Source organism: Lygodium microphyllum, chromosome 10, assembly GCF_053477565.2.
Source record: "Lygodium microphyllum isolate KBCC chromosome 10, Lygodium_microphyllum_v1.1.10, whole genome shotgun sequence".
Taxonomy (NCBI): Eukaryota; Viridiplantae; Streptophyta; class Polypodiopsida; order Schizaeales; family Lygodiaceae; genus Lygodium; species Lygodium microphyllum.
Genome location: NC_141144.1, coordinates 105114565 through 105132692, shown reverse-complemented (window position 1 = coordinate 105132692; position 18128 = coordinate 105114565). Strand labels below are relative to the sequence as shown.

At 45.9% G+C, this 18128-nt stretch overlaps 1 protein-coding gene across 2 annotated transcripts in view; it reads left to right on the top strand.

Moving 5' to 3' along the window:
• The window catches only part of LOC148030388 (alpha/beta-Hydrolases superfamily protein), a 145868-nt gene that overhangs the window by 47480 nt on the left and 80260 nt on the right, over positions 1-18128 (top strand). Inside the window, exon 4 of one of the 2 annotated variants that reach the window (XM_087686701.1) lies at positions 2764-2864. The exons of the other annotated variant lie outside the window; for it this stretch is intronic. Coding sequence (XP_087542827.1) covers positions 2764-2864 — 101 coding nt within the window. The remainder of the gene's footprint in view (positions 1-2763; positions 2865-18128) is intronic. 2 annotated transcript variants of the gene reach the window in all.

The following is an 18128-nucleotide window of genomic DNA, read 5'->3' as shown; positions in this document are numbered from 1 at the left end:
TTTCATTGTCTCTAAGTTACCCTAACCCTATTTGTGTTCTTCTATTAGTCAGTGCTTTGTCGTACAATGTTATTTGTGCTTGTGTTAAGGGTATTTCTTCACACCCACAAGGGCAAGCGATTGCATTTGGGGCTCTTCTTGATGGTGGGATGGAGTAAATCAACCATTTTTCAACAGGGCAGCATTAAAATTCAGCCTCTCTCCAACATCCTTCCTATTCTTTCAGCCAATTCACAGCTTCTCTCAAGAGATCTCAGCCAAATTTAGTACCAAGAGGGTGCAATTGAAGAATTTTTTCTGCTCAGCAAAAATTAGGGTTTACCAGTCACCCTAGGAATACTGCTCAAAATTCAGGGATTGGCACTTGAAATTCAGCAGCTGAAATATGGGAATTTCAGAGAATTTTAAGAAGCGGACCAAGCAATATTAAGTTTAGGGCAAAATTTGTTAGGAGCATATTAAAGGCCAACCCCCAAGAAAACCAAGGGGCAAATTGGTTTGAAGGCTTTCTGCTTGCTATGGAATTGCAAGATGTATTGAACATTGAAGGAGATCAAGTTGGATCTCGGTTTATTTTCAACCTTTAGCAATACAAGTTAAAGAAATACTGTAAGGGGTGCTAGTTTTGGGGCCAACAGGATGCACAATGTCCAAAGTTAAGTGGTAACATTGCATTTTTAGGTTATTGAATTTATGCTTGCTGTAATTGTTATTAATCAGGTCATTACCACCCTCTCTGAGAAGGAAGGCTGGTTTCAGCATAGACGAAAAGAAAACTGGTGAAGAATTGCACCTCTCATTCATCAATGTGTGTGTCAATGCCTGTATTTCAGCACACGTATGTGTTCCATGAGTCCATCTGATGCTAATGAGTTGGTAGATCTCTATGCCAATGGTGTAAAGCTGTTGTTGCAGACAACAAAGAGAAACTTCACCAGCTGAGCTCTTGTATGAGTGTGTCAATGTGCCTTTCTTGTGCCAGTGCTCTTGTGCTTCATCACCTGTGCATTCCATAAGGCCCTCTAATGCTTGTGCATTGATACCTCTTTCTTGTGCCAGTGCTATTGCACTTCAGCATTTGTATTCCATAAGACCCTCTAATGCTTGCAAGTTTAATACCTCTGCTATGCCAATGGCGACGAGCTGTTGGCACAATGGACAAATAAAAGAGAGAGAATTCACTAGCCAAGCTGTGTGTTATACTGAAAATAGGAACTCTAGGATGGCCAGGAGGTGAGTGAGGCATTTTGGTGATTTTCCAAACAGCTTTATATTCAATTATTAAATGCCAAGTACTGTTAGAAAGCACCAAAGTAGGATTGGAACCGATATACATTGCAGTACAGACAACAAGCTACAAGCTGCAGCCTCTGAAGACTGTGACCTTGGAAGTCATCAAGGAAAAAGGAAGACATGAGGAAATCATAAGGCTAGACAGGGGGAATGCAGATTGTGATGAGACCCCTTGAGTGTAGACTGCAAGGCATCTAAAGCAGAAATTATCCATTACTGAGTTAGAGGCAAATCTGAGTCCCTAAGCAAGAAGTATCTGCAAGAATTTTGGATGGCCATGAAGATGATGGAGAGTAGCAAGGAGAATCTAACAAGGCAAACTGGTATAGAGAAACCACGTGACCATGCTGGCAGCATGAAAATAAACCAGTCCTCTTAATGTGAGGAAGTTCTGTGATGAAGAGGCATCAAAAGCCCACCTATGGAAGTCTGCAAGGGAGCACCCAAAAGACACTTCTTCAAATTGCTGTAAGTGTGTACTGATCTATCCCCAAGTGGTTGATAAGGCATCCAAACACCTTTCTGTGTAGAAAAGCTAAAATCCTTCTATTATTGAACACTCTATCTTGCAGTACATGGGTATCTTTCTTTGATGGGAATTATGGTTGTTGGGGTTGCTTAAAAGCAGTGATGAACACTAGACCCCAGTGTATGCTTTCTATCTCAAGGAGAATTTCATATTTTGGGGGTCTTCTTGTCCTACGGAGATATTTGAACAGTATTTGCGAATAAGTAATCAGGTCAGACCCTTCCACCTGTCCAGAAAACACTTCATCACGAGACAGCTGCTGCAACCTGCCAAAATATTTTATGTTTAATGATGGTACACATTGTTGCTATCATGGCAGTTGATGCAGAGTTTTTCAGTAAAAAATGTGGACAGCATAATGGCTTTCATGTATGTACTGTGACTATATCCAACAATAATTCTCTTAAAGGTTCAGAATGTGCTAGTTCATCCATAGCTAGATGGAACAAATTATATAAGAATTTATGGCTTAGACAATTACACTGTTTTAGTGAATCATGACAAGCGGAACATTGTCTGAAGTTGTACAGGAATAAGTTAGATGATTGATTTCAAAAATTCTTGAAAACTGAAAGGTTGACTTCTCTTTCATGAGGGGCTTTCAAGATAACTAAAACTACAAGCTTTTGCTTCTTCATCAGGGAGCTTCAGAAAGTCCCTAGGTTAAGTCAAAATAAGAGTGCCATGTATGATGTCTCCATGAAGGGAGCTTGAAGAGTGTCACTTCACAATAGTCCAATATCAATTTGACTAATAGATTATGGTGATTGTCAAACCATTGCACTAAAGTAACACATTTTTGTTTACAACTGCTATTTAAAGATCCTTTCAAAATTTATTTACTTTTGGATTTTTTGACTTCAATTAATAGCTATATCTTATGATGTTGTTATTTTTTTTCATTTATCTTTGTTATTGTTGAATGTTGCCGAATTGTTTAGATTAATGCATATCCTGTGAAAGGAGATCGAAGGAAGGCTCAAGATCCTATATTTGGACTTGCCATGGGTGAGTCTTCACAAATTTCTGAGGATTATTTCAGGTGATCACTGTAATCTTGTAATAAATAATTTGTTTTTCATTTCATCTCTCCAAAAATCTATTACAATTTTAATTTACATTGCATGCCAAAATAGGGCTAGGCTGGTTGGCTGGCTGCTCTATGGGGGGGCCAACTCATATAAGAGATTGGAGTGGTAAAACAGCCAAAATGAAGGGTGAAAACTTCAATGTAAGACTTGAACGTCAGATTCCCAATCCAAAAGGAGGCTCGATTTTGATCAATGTAATGCTTTCTGTGTCTAATAGGTTAAGGCATCTCTACATAGTCAAGTTCTATTTTCGCTTATTTTTCTCTCTTGTGCATAGGGGTGCATGGGCCTTCCATTTTCTTTGATGTTCTAGTGCAACCATTTCCATCTATATTTCCTTCATGGTATTGGAACCTTTCTTCAGACTCTCTTTGTCATCTTTATCTTTGGTTATCCTCCTCCTTTTTGGATTCACTAAGTATTAGAAGTTGCATTAGAGGTTACTTTACATTAGCTAAAACTTTTAAAACTTGTATTTATGGCTCTCAACTCACAAAGGTTATGGTTGAATTTCCTACTATCATATCATATTTTAGAATTGGAGTAACCAAGTATGGCATATAGATCTCTATGGCTTAGAGAAAGAAAGAAAGTTGTACTAAGGTCTATTGAAAGTCAAAATGATCTATGAGACCAAAATCAGTATGATTGATCGATGTCTCACTAGGAAGAAACAAGATAACAACAAAAATAGTAGAGTCATCTATGTGTACAAGAGCTCTTGCCTTTCTTATTGTCCTAAAAGATCCAACATAGGGTTATGATGGAGGGATCTTAACACATCTATGATGGTATATCCTGAGGTGAGTCTCCTCTAGAATGCCCAATGGTGATGGTAGATTATAGCTTAGAGTCATGTGGCCCTATAAGGACCCCGGTCCTCACTTATGGTAAGGACGGTGATCTTTGGTGACTGATTGACTTCCAATCTTAAGTAATGCCATTTGAACTCTCTCAAGAACTTGGACTTGCGAAGTGATGCTAGAATTTGCACTGATAAAACACAAAATGTATAAACATGACTAAAACACAAGAACCCAGACAAGAATGCAATAAACACAAAAACACAAAACACAAATAGAGAAAAAGAGGACTCTGAAATGAATGAATGAATGTTGTAAATGAGTGAGAGAATATACAAAATGCTCAAAGGTGGAGCAATGCAAGTAGTCAGAGAGCGACGTCCATCGGAGATGAATTGCAAGGTTTGTAACCGCCACTCAGAGTTGAGGTGATGCTGAAAGTGGAAGGGCAGCATGCTGGAAACCAAAACATAGCAGCTTGGAGGCTGATTTTGATAAATGCAACAATATAACCACTTGGATGCGAGGGCAGGTGATCACTAGAGGCTAAAGAAAGCTGGGTGACAACAATGTGTATCATGGAATAGGATGGGCCACCACAACTGAGATTGCATAATCTTCTGAGCTGTGGTGTTGCCATCAAAATGATCCCCCTTGTAACGCCTACGTGCACTTTAGCCAAAACTTCGTGCATCTGATGCTCGCAGATGCAACATCTTAGCAAGCCATCTTAAGCCTAACTGATACAGCTGTCCGGTGATCAATTGGTAGGGTTGTGCTTTGATTAGGAGTTGATGAGGTCAAGCCTTTTCTATTGGTTGGTCAAGTATTCCATTTTCCAAGATCTCAACTGCATCATCAGCCCAATAGGGAGTGAGGTCAGCTTTAAAGAGATTCTTTGCTTTAGAGATTTTGAACAAATGTACATGAGGAAGGTCATCTACAATGCCTTTTTTTTGGCCCTCCATTGGGTATCCAAGATAAATGATCGGCCATGTAATATTGCTTTTCTTTCTGTACTACTACTGAGAAGTGGAACTTGGGAAGTAGGGCTATGTGGCTGGTAGCACATTGCTTGTTGACCAGATACAACAGAGCCTGGTAGTCCATAAAGAAAGTGAATGGCGTTGCTAGTAGATACTGAGGAAATTTCTTCACGGCAAAGACCATCGCCAAAGTTGGCACAAGACTGCTCCCATGGAAAACTTTGAGGTATCAATGTGCACATGGAAAGTTATGTTTCAATTTGGGGCTTGTAGAATTGGTGCTAGGTCAAAGTCTTTTTTAGTATTTTGTAGGCATGTTGGCATTCTTCAGTCTATTCGAAAATGATCAATAGCTTGTATAGAGGTCAAGTGATTAATGCGTAGTCTAGTTCAACTGTTGATAATATCCAATGTGACTGAGGAAGCATTAAACTCCCCTGTAGTTCGTCGGTGGTGGCAATTTCACAGTGACTTTGACATTCGAAAAGTCAATTGCAATCCCGTTTTTTGATACTATTTGCCCTAGAATATATCTGCGTTTGACCCAAAACTAGCATTTTAAGAGGTTCAAAGAGAGACCGTACTGCCTATACCATTCAAAGATCGCTCGAAGCTTTTCGAGATGTTTTTCCAAGTTGGTATGTTTGCAAAGGTCATCCATGAATACTCCAACCATTTGCAAACCATATCTTTAAAAATTGTGTACATTAGTAGTTGAAAAGTGGAAGGAGCATTGGTTAGACCAAAGGGCATTAGCATACATATGAATACACCCCATTTGGTGTCAAAAAGCTATTTTCTGCCTATTCTTTAGATGAACTTGCACTTCATTGTAACCTAAAAATCCATTAAGAAAGCTATATGCATCCTTTCCTATGACCCTTTCCAACATGTGCTCAGTTGTAGGGCAGGGGATAGTTATCTCTTTGTTGTTGCATTGATTTTTTTGTAATTCATGCATACTATGGTTTTGCTACTTTTCTTCAACATAATGATTATGGGGAAAACCGAATTCATGTGCTTAATTTCGTAGATGAATCTAGCATTGAGGAGCTTCTTGATCTTCGCCTTGATTGCATTAGCGTGCTTAGGATTCATTGCTTAAGGGTGTTGCTTGACTAGCACCACATCTGACACCATAGGGATATTATGACAGACAATTTGAGGTTTATTCTCTTAAACTCCTCGAGCGACTAGGTGGCTAAATCAATTTCTTTGGCTTTGGCTAGACCTTCGATCACTCGCTGGTTTGTCATTCTTGTTTAGCCCCAAGTAACACTACAATTCGATCTCCTTTTTTGAATTTAGTAAAGTGTTTTGAAAGATTTTGAGGCTTCTTTTGTTTCTTAGTATCGACACTTATTGCAATCATTCTCTACTCCGCCTTTAGCCTTTTGCACTGTAGATGGATTGGAAGATCCCCCTTGGTGCGTCAAGTCTTAGGTAGTGAAGGGATTTCAAAGTCACTATGTGAGCTGGTTTTTGACTCAGAGCTAAAGTCACAGCCTTCGCTGTGGACGAGGGTGTTTCACTTGGTTGTTGTAGCTCAGAAGCTATCTTTATTTCATGTAGTGTTACTGAATTTGCTTGGTTGAGTTTAGCTTGCTCATAATCTAGCACTTCCAAGTACTCTAGCCAAGTTCTATCACAATCCATCTTAACTACTATGTTGATAAGCAACACGTGCGCTTCCTTAGGTTTGAAGTTGACAATGATTTATTCAATCGTGCGTGCCCCTCAGTGTCATGGTTGATAGTTTTGAGTCCTATGGTTGAGGCTTTATCTCTTGATTCACAATTAGTGTGTGGACTTTCTGTGTCTTCTGTGTTAGAAAACTCGTTATCCGTCAGTATCATAGTTGATAGTTTCGAGTCCTATGGTTGAGGCTTTGTCTCTTGAATTAGTGTATGTACTTTCTGTGTCTTCTGTGTTAGAAAACTCGTTATCCGTCATTGCCTCTTTTTCTAACTTGGTGTTCTTCTCAAGAAGGGCCCAGTGGTAGAGCAAGTTGAGATCATGTACTTTGGTCCACTTCCATCGTTGAGCTTCCAAGAGCTCTTCGAGTGGTTTTAGGTTTGCCTTAGGGTTCTCATATAGCCCCTTTTTTCAAAAATCCTAGCATCTTAATCAGCTCTAGCTTGTTTGGAGGCACATGATAGGTCCTGCTAGGAGCTATTTCGGCATTTCTTGCTATCATATATTTCAGAATTATTGGTAGGTGTTGGTCAATGGCATTCGTTGCTTTTCTTTGTTCGTGTACATGAGTGCTTGTGGTGGTTGCTCACTTATAATCATCCTTATCATCAGTGAAGGGAAAGTCAATGATAGGAAGCATATACATCCAATCTCCATAGCTCTATTTGAGTTTAAGAAGAAAGAAGAAGAGAAGAAAATGCTGATGAAGTCTACATCTTGTAGACTTCATTCTCCTCATGACTTGCACAAAGAACTTGTTGAGAAGCTTTATCAAGAACTTGGAAGGAGTCCTTCACAAACTTGACTCTAAGGCGAAGAGCACAAATCTTGCTCATTGAAAGAAGATATCCAAAACTTGGCACATAGAGAACCTTTGATGTGTGGGCATCACCTTGCCCATCTTGAATCAACTACATATCACATTTGTATTTAATTGGAACTGAAGAGCTATCACTTATGAGAATTTTCCCATGCATCAAATGCATATGGGCAATACCATCTCAAGGAGTCATGTGGCGAGAAGCGCCACTATTTACAATCCACTCACGAGATTGGAGGCCAACATCACTGCATTAGTGGCAATCAGAGGAGCATCCTCAATCATCTCCAAATGGAGGAAGGCAACCAATGAAGGAGCAACCATCGCTCCTGAGTTCGCTGTAGTCTTCTCCTTCTTGGTGTCTTCCTTGTTCTTGTTGGGGCAATCCTTCTTTCAATGACCTGTCTTGCCGTAGATGTGGCAAGTAGACCCCTTGGCTTTATCTTGCTTGGTCTTGTTGTCCTTGTTGTTGTTATTGTTGTTATTCTTTCCCTTCTGTTGGGAAGATTGTATTGTCAATGCCTCTGACTTGGGATCATTGTGACCTTTGAGTTGTTTCTCTTGGTCCAAGACCATCAGCACTAGCTCCTCCCACTCAAGGGTTTCTCTCCACCCTGAAGCAACCAAGGCAGAATAAAATGCACTAAATGGGGGCGGTAACTCTAAAAGAAGAGTTAGCACTATGTCTTCCGAGATGATCACCTTGCATTCTGGAGCTAGATCTGCAATTGGTGAAGCTTATTTACATTCTCATGCATGGAAGAAGACTTGTTGAGTCTCAAAGTCCGCATTCGAACCTCCAAATACACCCACTTCATAGTGGTCATCTGATTGTACATTTGATCCAACTCTAGCCATATCTCTCGAGCCACGATCAAGTGCTCAATGTGAGCAATAACACTTGGGCTGCAAAAGAGAGAAATCCACCCACCTCATCATACTAAAATCATCAACAATTAGCATAAAGAATAAACTTCCCTTAGCAGACTCCCTCCTCATTAGTCCACATAAGTCTGTTGAAACAAGCTCCAATAGCTCCTGAGCCCTACGCGAAGCGTTGCTAGGAATAGCATCTCTATGTTGTAGATGCAAGACACACATGGTGGGTGACTCACCACATCTCTATTAATCCATGCACAAGTTGACCATGAGCTACCTTCCGAAGGTATTTGAAGTTGAGGTGGGCGAATCAAGCATGCACCAGCTTAGTCTGAGTTTGAGAAGAGAGAAGAAGAGAAGAAAGGGCGGATGAAGTTCACATCTTGTAGACTCCATTCTTGTTATGACCTGCACAAAGAACTTGTTGAGAAGCTCCATCAACAACTTGGAAGGAGTCCCTATCAAACTTGATTGTAAGGCCAAGAGCACAAATCTTGCTTATTGAAAGAAGATACCCTAAATGTGGCGCATAGAGAACCTTTGATGTGTGGGCTACCCTAAATGTGGCGCATAGAGAACCTTTGATGTGTGGGCATCACCTTGCTCATTTGTCGGAATCAACTGCATATCATCTTTGCCTTTGATGGGGACCAAAGAGCTATCAACTATGAGAATTTACCCATGCATCCGATGCATACGGGCAATACCATCTCAGGAAAGAGTCGTGGCGGGAAGCACCACTATTCACAATCCACTCACGAGACTGGGGGGACCAACATCACTGCATTAGTGGTCATCGGAGAAGCATTCTCAATCACCTCCACACAGAGGAAGCAACCACCTTCTTTGAGTAACAATCGAGCTCACGCTCGTCACGTCGCAAGCGCCCCTCCCCCTTGTCACGTCTGATCGCGCTCGCAAGTTTTTTTGTGCTGAAGTAGCTGCACCCCCCCTGTGCCCCCCCACCAAAAAAAAACTGCCAAAACTAGCAGCCCTCCCCCCCTCGCCATTGTTCCCCCCACCCTCCAAGTTGCTCCCTCCCTTGCAGCAACTTTCCCCCTTAGGTAGCACTGCGACGTGATTGGTAGTTTCCTCAGAAGGGTCGTGCAATGGAAACCCCTGGTTAGACACCGGCGCACTCAACGAGTGCCCCCTAGTCAAACACCTTGTGTGTCGTTCTCTCTGAGGAGCAGCTCTTAGCCGTTCGAGCTAAGGATCTGGAGCCAAAGGAAACAACGATTTATGATCAGGTAGTAGGACATTCCCCAGCCAGGGCCCAGATTCGGGATTGGCTTCACTCCACGTTGCGCATTGGCACAGCGCAGATCGTGGAGGTGATCCTAATGGGCCAAGGGATTTTCATGGTCAGGCTCAACTTGGCAGATGCAGCTCGCGACTTACTTGCCAATTCATCATATGGGTCCACGAAGGGGGTCATATACATGGTTCCTTGGTACAGTGGCTTTACTGTGGAGGCATTTGCACTCCACACCAGGTTTCTTCGGCACCCGGTTACCCTTCTTTTCCCCGGCCTGGCAATAGAGTATCGGCAGTTGGTGGAAGACTTTGGACGGCTCTTCGGCACTATCCTTCCGACGTCCTTTACAGATGAGTGACAGTTGCAAGAGTCCCAAAGGTACGGGTGGCAGTGAAAGAGGTCAAGAATATTCCACAGTTCCTAGAGATTGAGGCGGGCGGGCACTCCTTTAGGCAGTAGGTCATTGTGACGGGGCAGCCAGGGCAGTGCCTGCATTGCCACGACTTTGGGCATTAGGCAACAAGTTGCACGTGTTTCGGAGCCAAGGTAGCTCCGTCGATAGGCCCACAGGTGGATGTTGATGGCTTCACATGGGTCCAGAGATGACAGAGGGGGAGACGGCAGGGGGGGTGCAACTAGCTTCCCCCCACATCCCATGTTTCCCCCCCCCCCCCCCCCCCCACACACACACACACCCGCCATGTACCTCCGTCCATCCCACCATCCTTTGATCCTCCTCCCCCCCACCACCCCCCGTATCGAGCACCCCTACTGATCTACACTTGGTTTAGGCGATCCCCCCCGACCCACCCCCCTCCTCCCATAGGAGGTGATGAGCCACACACGCAGACATTCTCCTCGCACCAGTAGTCCTCCCCCTCTCATACAGCCACTACCTCATCCACCCCTGCAGCCCATCACACTTTCCCGAGACAGGTACACCTGTTGCCATAGGAGTTCTTCCGTAGTGGCCCATGGTCATACTTGAGAGTTGCAGAGCGTGGAGTGTTGCCACTACCTCTAGAGGTGGGGATCTTCGTGGTTCGTAAGTCAAGGAGGGGCAAAGTCCATCTACTAGCACCACCGGATGGACCAAACTACACCTTTTTTCTTCAGTTCTCTCACTCAAGGGAGTGGACGACGACACAGATAGAGGAAGAGTTGAAGAGTCAGGTGGCGGACCACACCTCCCAGTGGATGGGAGAAGAAGGACTAGTATTGTTTGCACAGCAGTGGCCTGGTTGCATGATGGATATTAACTGGTGGGCTGGTGCCGAGGTCCCTCACCTGAGCATTATCTTTTGAGTCCCTCCACAGTGGAGAGCTCCGAGGGATGTGATCGGGTGGCCCCTGGCACAGGCGGCCCGTTTCTACCAGTGCACAGAGACTCAACTCTTAGCATGGTTGATAGATGCATTGATAGTACCACCTGGAACATCTATCACCCCTATGGTCCGAGGGCCACCATGGGGGATTGGAGTTTGCCATCTAGACCGGTGGCAAAGCGTACCTGCATGCCTCATAGCTCCTCCTCTTCATCAGTAGCCTCCACACCGAACAGATGCCTGTTCGGTCAGTCACAGGTTTCCCCATGAGCTTACACCTTGCATCTTGGAATGTGAATAGCCTCCACTATAGTGGGACACGTGGTTCCAGGAAATTGATTGTTTGGCACGAGCTGCAGCCTGCCCTTGCCGGATGGATCGATATCTTACTTCTATAGGAGCACAAGCTCACCCCCACCCAGGCCCAGCGGGTAGGAAAGGTACTCCCAAGCAGCTCGCACACTTACTGGGAGCATGCCATAGGTACCCATAGCAGGAGTGGAGGCGTATGCACCTCTATTGGTCCAAGTCTTACCGCTTGTGTACGAGTCCACGGAACGATAGTGACAGGGAGGGTGCTATGGATCAGATTGGATGTTGGGGACTCGTGCCTTGGAGTCCTTAATATCTATGTCCCTACGGAGGTTATGGCACGCAACAGGTTCTGGGTGGAGATTGCGGAAGGACTTCCAAAGGTGGACTCTTGGATTGTTGGAGGAGACTTCAGTCTTCAACAACCTGGAGGCTTTGGAGGACCAACAGGGCAGAGGGAGAAACTACCAAGATATGGCTGGGGAGGAGTAGGAGGCATGGGAGGTCTTTCTACTAGCAGTAGGAGCACGCGATGCTTGGAGAGACCCTGCCTTCCACAGGAGGGAGAGGTAGCTGGACTTCTCTTGGGGATACAGGCAGCTAGGTGGAGTCGTGCTGGAGCGGTTGGACAGGTTTTATGTGGGAGAGTGGGGAGGCTCTCGGGGAGGCCAGATTGGGTAGTTGGCAGGCACCACGTTGTCCGATCATTGTTCGGTTCTCCTGACACTAGATTCCCCAGCATCTGCCCTAGATACACGATCTTGTCGGATCCCTGACTCGATCTATAGGAGGGAGGAGGTGATGAGACAGACAGAGCAGATTTGGACCAGAGAGTGGGGCAGGAGGGACAAGATCGCAAAGGAGGTTGCAGAGGTCCTAACTGAGTTGAGCAGAATCTGCCAAGAGGCAGCCATACAGGCCAGGCAACAGAGCTGGGAGGAGGAGAGAGCACTCCGGCGGGACCTTGCAACCATGCAGAGATTATTACAGGAGGCACCAGGGGATCCCACTCTCCACGCACAGGAGGTGCGTGCGTGAGCAGCCATTGCTGGCCTAGAGGATAGACGCTCAGAGTTCTCTTTCCGCACCTCAGCAGCTTTCTGGGTGCAAAAGGGGGACATGATGTGCAGGGAGTTTTTCCAGGTGCACCAGTCTCGCACCTTAGGAGAGTAGATACGTAGCCTCCGAGATCAGTATGGGAGGACCCGTTCTAGCCCAGACGAGGTGATGGAGATTGTCACTGACTACTACAATTGCCTTTTCCAGCAGGAGACAGCCTCCACTAGAGGACAACAATGTAGACAGCAGGTCTGGAAGAACATCCCGTCCCTCGTCATAGAGGAGATGGGAAGCTCCCTCCTAGCCCCCTTCACAGAGATGGAACTAGAGGAGGCTTTCCATACACAGGGCGGGTAGAAATGCCCGGGAGAGGATGGCCTCTCTAAGGATTTCTTCACTATCTTTTGGGAAGCGGTGAAGGACCCCCTACTGATGGCCTTTAAGGAGATTTTCACTTCAGGACAGATGCTAGGGAGTCTTTTTGTAGGCCTTATCACTCTTCTCCTCAAAGGGGGAGACCGGTTGGAGCTTTCCGAGTGGAGACGGATCACCTTATTGTCAGTGGCCTATAAGGCGTTGGCAAAGATGATTGGTAGGCGACTATGCCCTGTGCTTCTAGACATCATCCATGACACACAGACAAGATTTGTCCAAGATAAGAGCATTCTGGACAATGTATTCACCTCTTTGAGGCGACAGAGTGGGCCTAGCACAGTGGGCAGAGACTGGCCGTACTACTCTTGGATTTTGAGAAAGTCTATGACAGGGTGGACTGGGATTTCCTAGAGGGCACCATGGTGAGGTTGGGTTTTCCCTAGGCTTGGATTTGCGGGGTCTCCGTACTTTACAGATCGGCCATCAACAGGGTTCTCATAGGAGGGAGGCGAGGGGAGGAGTTTCGGCTGGAGAGATCGGTTCGATAGGGCTGCCCCTGGCCCCATACCTGTTCCTTCTCTTTGCAGAGGCGATGTCTCACTTCCTTAGGTCACGTGTGAGCGAATTATGTGGCCTCCGACTTCCAGTAAGAGAGGAGACCGAGTTGTTAGACTTAGAGTATGTAGATGATACAACTCTCTACATAGAGGACAACGAGTTGATGCTGGAGAGAGTGAGGCTGGCTCTTGAGGTGTTCTATTTTGCCGTGGAAGCAAAAATCAACTGGCAAAAGTCGGTTGGTTTCCTCACAGACCCAGACTCTAGCACGGAGTGGGGCGTCCACTTGGGATTTAGATGGGTGAGCAGAGGACAGACCGTCCGGTACCTAGGGTTCTAGGTGGGACTGAATATCACTCCCGCCCAACAGTTTCTTTCAGTCCTCGATTCTATTCGGAGGAAGCTGACCTACTGGAGCACGGCTCGCCTCTCACTAGCCGGCGGAGTCCTGGTGGTTAACTAGGTCCTCCTAGCTACCGCCTGGTACATCGCCTCGTGTTGGTGCTTCTCCTCCTCCTACATAATGTAGATTCGCCGCCTAGTGCGGAATTTCCTTTGGTTCGGGTCAAACAGCTCCAGGGATTCCAGGGCCAAGGTGGCGTGGGCGACCATCATACGACATCGGTCAGAGGGAGGGCTTGGGATCATAGACCCAGAGTATCAGAGTACGGCCCTCCTGGGCAAGCTAGTTGTCCGCGGCCTCACACTGAGAGGGCAGACTTGGAAGGTCCTATTGCAGGAGGGTCTTCAGGACTGTAGACCAAGGCTTGGCGGTGAGTGGAGGCCCTCCTTGAGATGGATCTTCATGTCAGCCCAGATCACCCCTCCCTAAATCGCCCTTCCTATGCAGCTTGCTCCGCATGTGGCAGGGCCTTCGTAAGGCCCTAATCCAGAGCCCCCAGGCTGCTAGGAGGAGATAGACCGTTAGCTGGTGATTTGGAACCCCCAGGTCAGGGATCCGAAGGGGCACAGATTGGCGAGCGCCCCCACATCTAGTGGGTTGGTTGGGAGGCTGGCCCGGATCGTACCATCAGGACATGGCAGAAGGTGTATAGGATGGCGGACGAGGAGGTGTTGCAGTAGGTATTAGGCTGCCAGCGAGGAGTGGAGTTGAGGAGAAGGGAGATAGACGCAGCAATACCGCAGAAGTGGCTTGCTCCCCCGATACAAGAGCCGATAGAGCTCGGGAGGTATGGGCAGCTAGGTTTTCACCAGCAGGCATCTCCCTACAGGTGGAAGGAAGAGTGGGTGGCGCTCCACCTAGGACCTTTTTCACAGTGCAGGAGGGGGGGTGTCTGGCTCTTGACAGAGGGTAGCAGGACGAGGGGATAACTGTTCTTTCATGGAAGGGGATCCGGGTGATTGGCCTTCAGGGGAAGACACAGCGGCTGGACCCTTTGGTTTTTTGGCAAGAGCTCAAGGAGTGGCGCCTCTGGATCTGGGAAGGAAGGCCACTTGATGAGTTGGAGTGGGATCCGGGAGAGTGGCTTTGGCCGGCCACTGTGGTCACTAAGAAGTCACTGAGGTTCCTTGAGTACACTGCCAGGATTGGCAGTCACGTACTAATGCAAGAGGATATGGATTGGGCGCCGTCACGTAGCAGGCACTGGGCGGAGCATAGCATCACGGAGCCGTTCCGACGGACCTTATGGCGCCACCTCTGGGACAGCTGGAGGCCGAGGAGGGTATCATATTTTTTATGGCTGGTGGCACATGGAGGCTTGGCGGTGGGAAGCTGGCTTGCCAAGATGCAGAAGGAGGGAGTTTGTAAGCACTGCATACAACAGTCTATGGAAACCCCCAAGCATTGCCTTTGGTCGTGTGAGGCAGCACAGCTTGCGTGGATAGGAGTATGCCGCATCCTTCGCCGCATAGTACCCAGCCTTGGATGTATCTCTTGGGGAGCTTTCTACTGGCAGGCGGTCAGCTAGGGCCGTCACGTTTTGCTGGCAAGCGGTCAGCTAGGGCCGTCACCTTCTGTATGAGGCTCTATCCATCCGCCAGGTAGTGGAGCCCACAGCAGACTGCTCTGAGGTATGGGAAATCATAGGGAGTCTTACTGGTTGGCATATCTGGAAGGTGTGGTGTCAGGTGGCTTTCGGCAAAGAGAGACTTTCAGTACAGGCGACCTTCGCAGAGCTCTGGACCTCCATCATCCACTCCCTTTGAGGCCGATGGGATTAGGTGCAAGGTGAGTCCAGGGTTCGTTAGGAGCTCGGATGTCATTTCATGCGCACTTGGGGCGGCCAGGACCTATTCTTCGTGATGCAGGCAGGCAGCCCCAGATGGCGATACACCCCCTCCATGGATTCTTGCCCCCATCCCCCCCAGACCGCCTTGAGAGGCTTGTATATATGATGTATCTGTGACTTTCATCAGCTCTAGCTTGGTCTGTTGAGCATGAGTACTCTGTTGTAATCAGTTTTTTTTGAGTAATATAATCAGCCACATTTTACAGGGAAAAAAGAGGAAGCAACCACACCACTCCTAAGTTCTTTGTAGCCTTCTTCTTCTTGGTGTCCTTCTTGTCCTTGTTAAGGCAATCCTTCTTCCAATGACTTGTCTTATCACAATGTGGCAAGTAGACTCCTTGGCATTATCTTGCTTGGTCTTCTTGTCCTTGTTGTTGTTGTTCTCCCCCTTCTATTGGGAAGACTGACCTATCAATGCCTCCAACTTGGGATTGTTCTGACCTTTGAGTTGTTCCTCTTGGTCCAAGACCATCGGAACCAATTCCTTCCACTTGAGGGTTTCTGTACACCTTGAAGCAATGAGGGCGAAAAGAAATGCACTGAATGGGAGTGGTAACTGTGAAAGAAGAGTTATCACCATGTCCTCCAAGGTAATCACCTTTCTTGTGTTCTAGACCTACATTTGCACAATTGCTGAAGCTTATTGACATGCTCTTGCATAGAAGAAGACTTATTGCCGAATTTGAATGTCTAGAGACACTCGCTTCATAATGGTCATCCTTTGCACATTTGATCCAACTCCAACCATGTTTCCCGAGCCACGGTCAAGTGCTTGATGCAAGCAATAACAGTTTGAGTTCAAGAGAGAAAGAGCAAAGAGTGGATGCAAGCATTTAGTTTATCCGAATGTGCGTGTACCTTGAGCAACCTAGATTTATCGTTTGTAGAAAGCTTGGAGGCATCACAGGCTATAGGACCTATAGCCTCGCTTATGAGCTCTGCCAAGTCATAGGACTCCAAGATGGCAAGCATCATTACCCACTAGATGCGGTAATCCTCCCCTTTGAGCTTGTGATGTGAAGGAAGAGTTGGTAACATGGGACCTCACGGTCCATAATAGCCAGAAACTCGGCTTTGATCTCGGTAGATATTGTCTCGTGAATAACTTGCACAAAAACAAGGGCAGCCTCATTTGATTGCGCACATGATGCTTGCTAAGGCTTCCTCTACTTGTCCCAATGTGTTTCAGCCACCGGAGGTGATGAAATCTCAAAATCTGCTCCAAAAGGCTAATATAATAATCATGTTAGCTAGTTTCAAAATGGGCCAACCACACCAAAACTGCCATCGCTGAATTAAATAATGATAAAAATGCTGCGCAGCACAGCAGCTGCCATGTTGCACTCTGTGCAACATCCTGTGCCTGGTCAATTGTTGGCTAAAGCTGGAAAACACTTGTATATCAAAATATGATTGTTGTGAAAGCAAACTAGAGTGATAGTGGGGTTTGTGGGGGAGGGGGGGGGGAAACACAGATTGTTTACGGCAAACACTGAGTGAGAAGAGAAACTCAAAAAACACAAAAAAAGAAGAAGATGAATGATGAGTCACTGAATCATGCTAAGTGAATCGAGCTGATACAGGGGAGCCAAAGCTTTGAAGATAGTTGTACTGTCTTGTCTGAATCAAGCAACAACACTTGAAGGGAGTTTGCATTGTAGAGGGAGGGAAATGTAGTCCTCCAGTAGTAGGGTATAGAAGGTAATGTTGAAGATGAAGGAAAGGATAGCTAGCTATAGAGGGAGTGAAATGCAATCATTCGGAGCTATCATAGGTGAAGGATATGCTGAAATCTCTCCCAGATGATGGTTGCTATCAATGCAACTGCTAGGCAGCCCTTTAGGAGTTTAGATGACACAAAAATGGAGGTATTTGGTGTAGGACAAATAAAGAGGGTGTAACTTGCTGTAGACGGTCTTAAAATGGTGTAAATGCAAGCCCGATGATGATGGCACGTGAGGAGGGTTGATGTGAGTTGATTTGGCTGCAAAGCACTAGGTGGAGATGACTTTCCTTTGCACATTGAGGGGGGAAAATTTTTTCTCTCGAGGGTGATAGGATTTCGGTTCTGGGACATTTATTATTTTGTACCTTGTATCATTATCTGCATCTTAGATGACCATGATTGTAGAAGGGTACTTGGGGCAAGTGAACAATTTCCTTGCGAGGACACTATCCAAGTGGCACTCTTACATGGCATTTTGCATTTTGCATGATCATCTGCATTGCCTTTTGCATAACTCCAATGCATAGCATTATGTTATTGTAAACATGCATCCGTGGACATGTATCCATTCTTAGTCTTTTGGAGCAGTCGACTTTGGATTCATCATATTTGTGGCAACTCATATGACAGTCTCCTAGGGCAATTTCCTTTGCTTGCCTAGCTTGCTTAGCTTGTTTCCACCTATCTTTTTTACTTTCACCGCATACCCTCCATAGATATCTTCATCACTAACACCCAATGGTGGTTGGGATCACTTGTTTGTTTTGTGGAGGTCTTGGATGTGACCATCCCTTTAGTATCCCCAAAGGGCACAGATTACTTAATAGGACGAAAAGTAATTGAAAACCCTCATTTGAAGATAACTCTATTTAAAGCAATCAAAAGCCCTTTAAAGAAAAACCAAAGTTCATTGTGGTTTCATCCACCTTTGCAGGTTCCGATACACCACTGGGCAACTGAAGAGCACCCTTTGTCCAATGCCATGGCCTCTCTGGGATAATCACTTGGGGTCCCTTGTAAGATTACCATTGCCTTTGTAGTCTTGGTAGATCATTGGGTGGTTGACATGCACTCTTTGTCCAATGCCTTGGTTGCTTTGTGTGGAATGTCTTAGGGAAAAGAAAATGAAATTTGGGCTTGGACCAATCTAGTCCCTTTCTGGTTCCA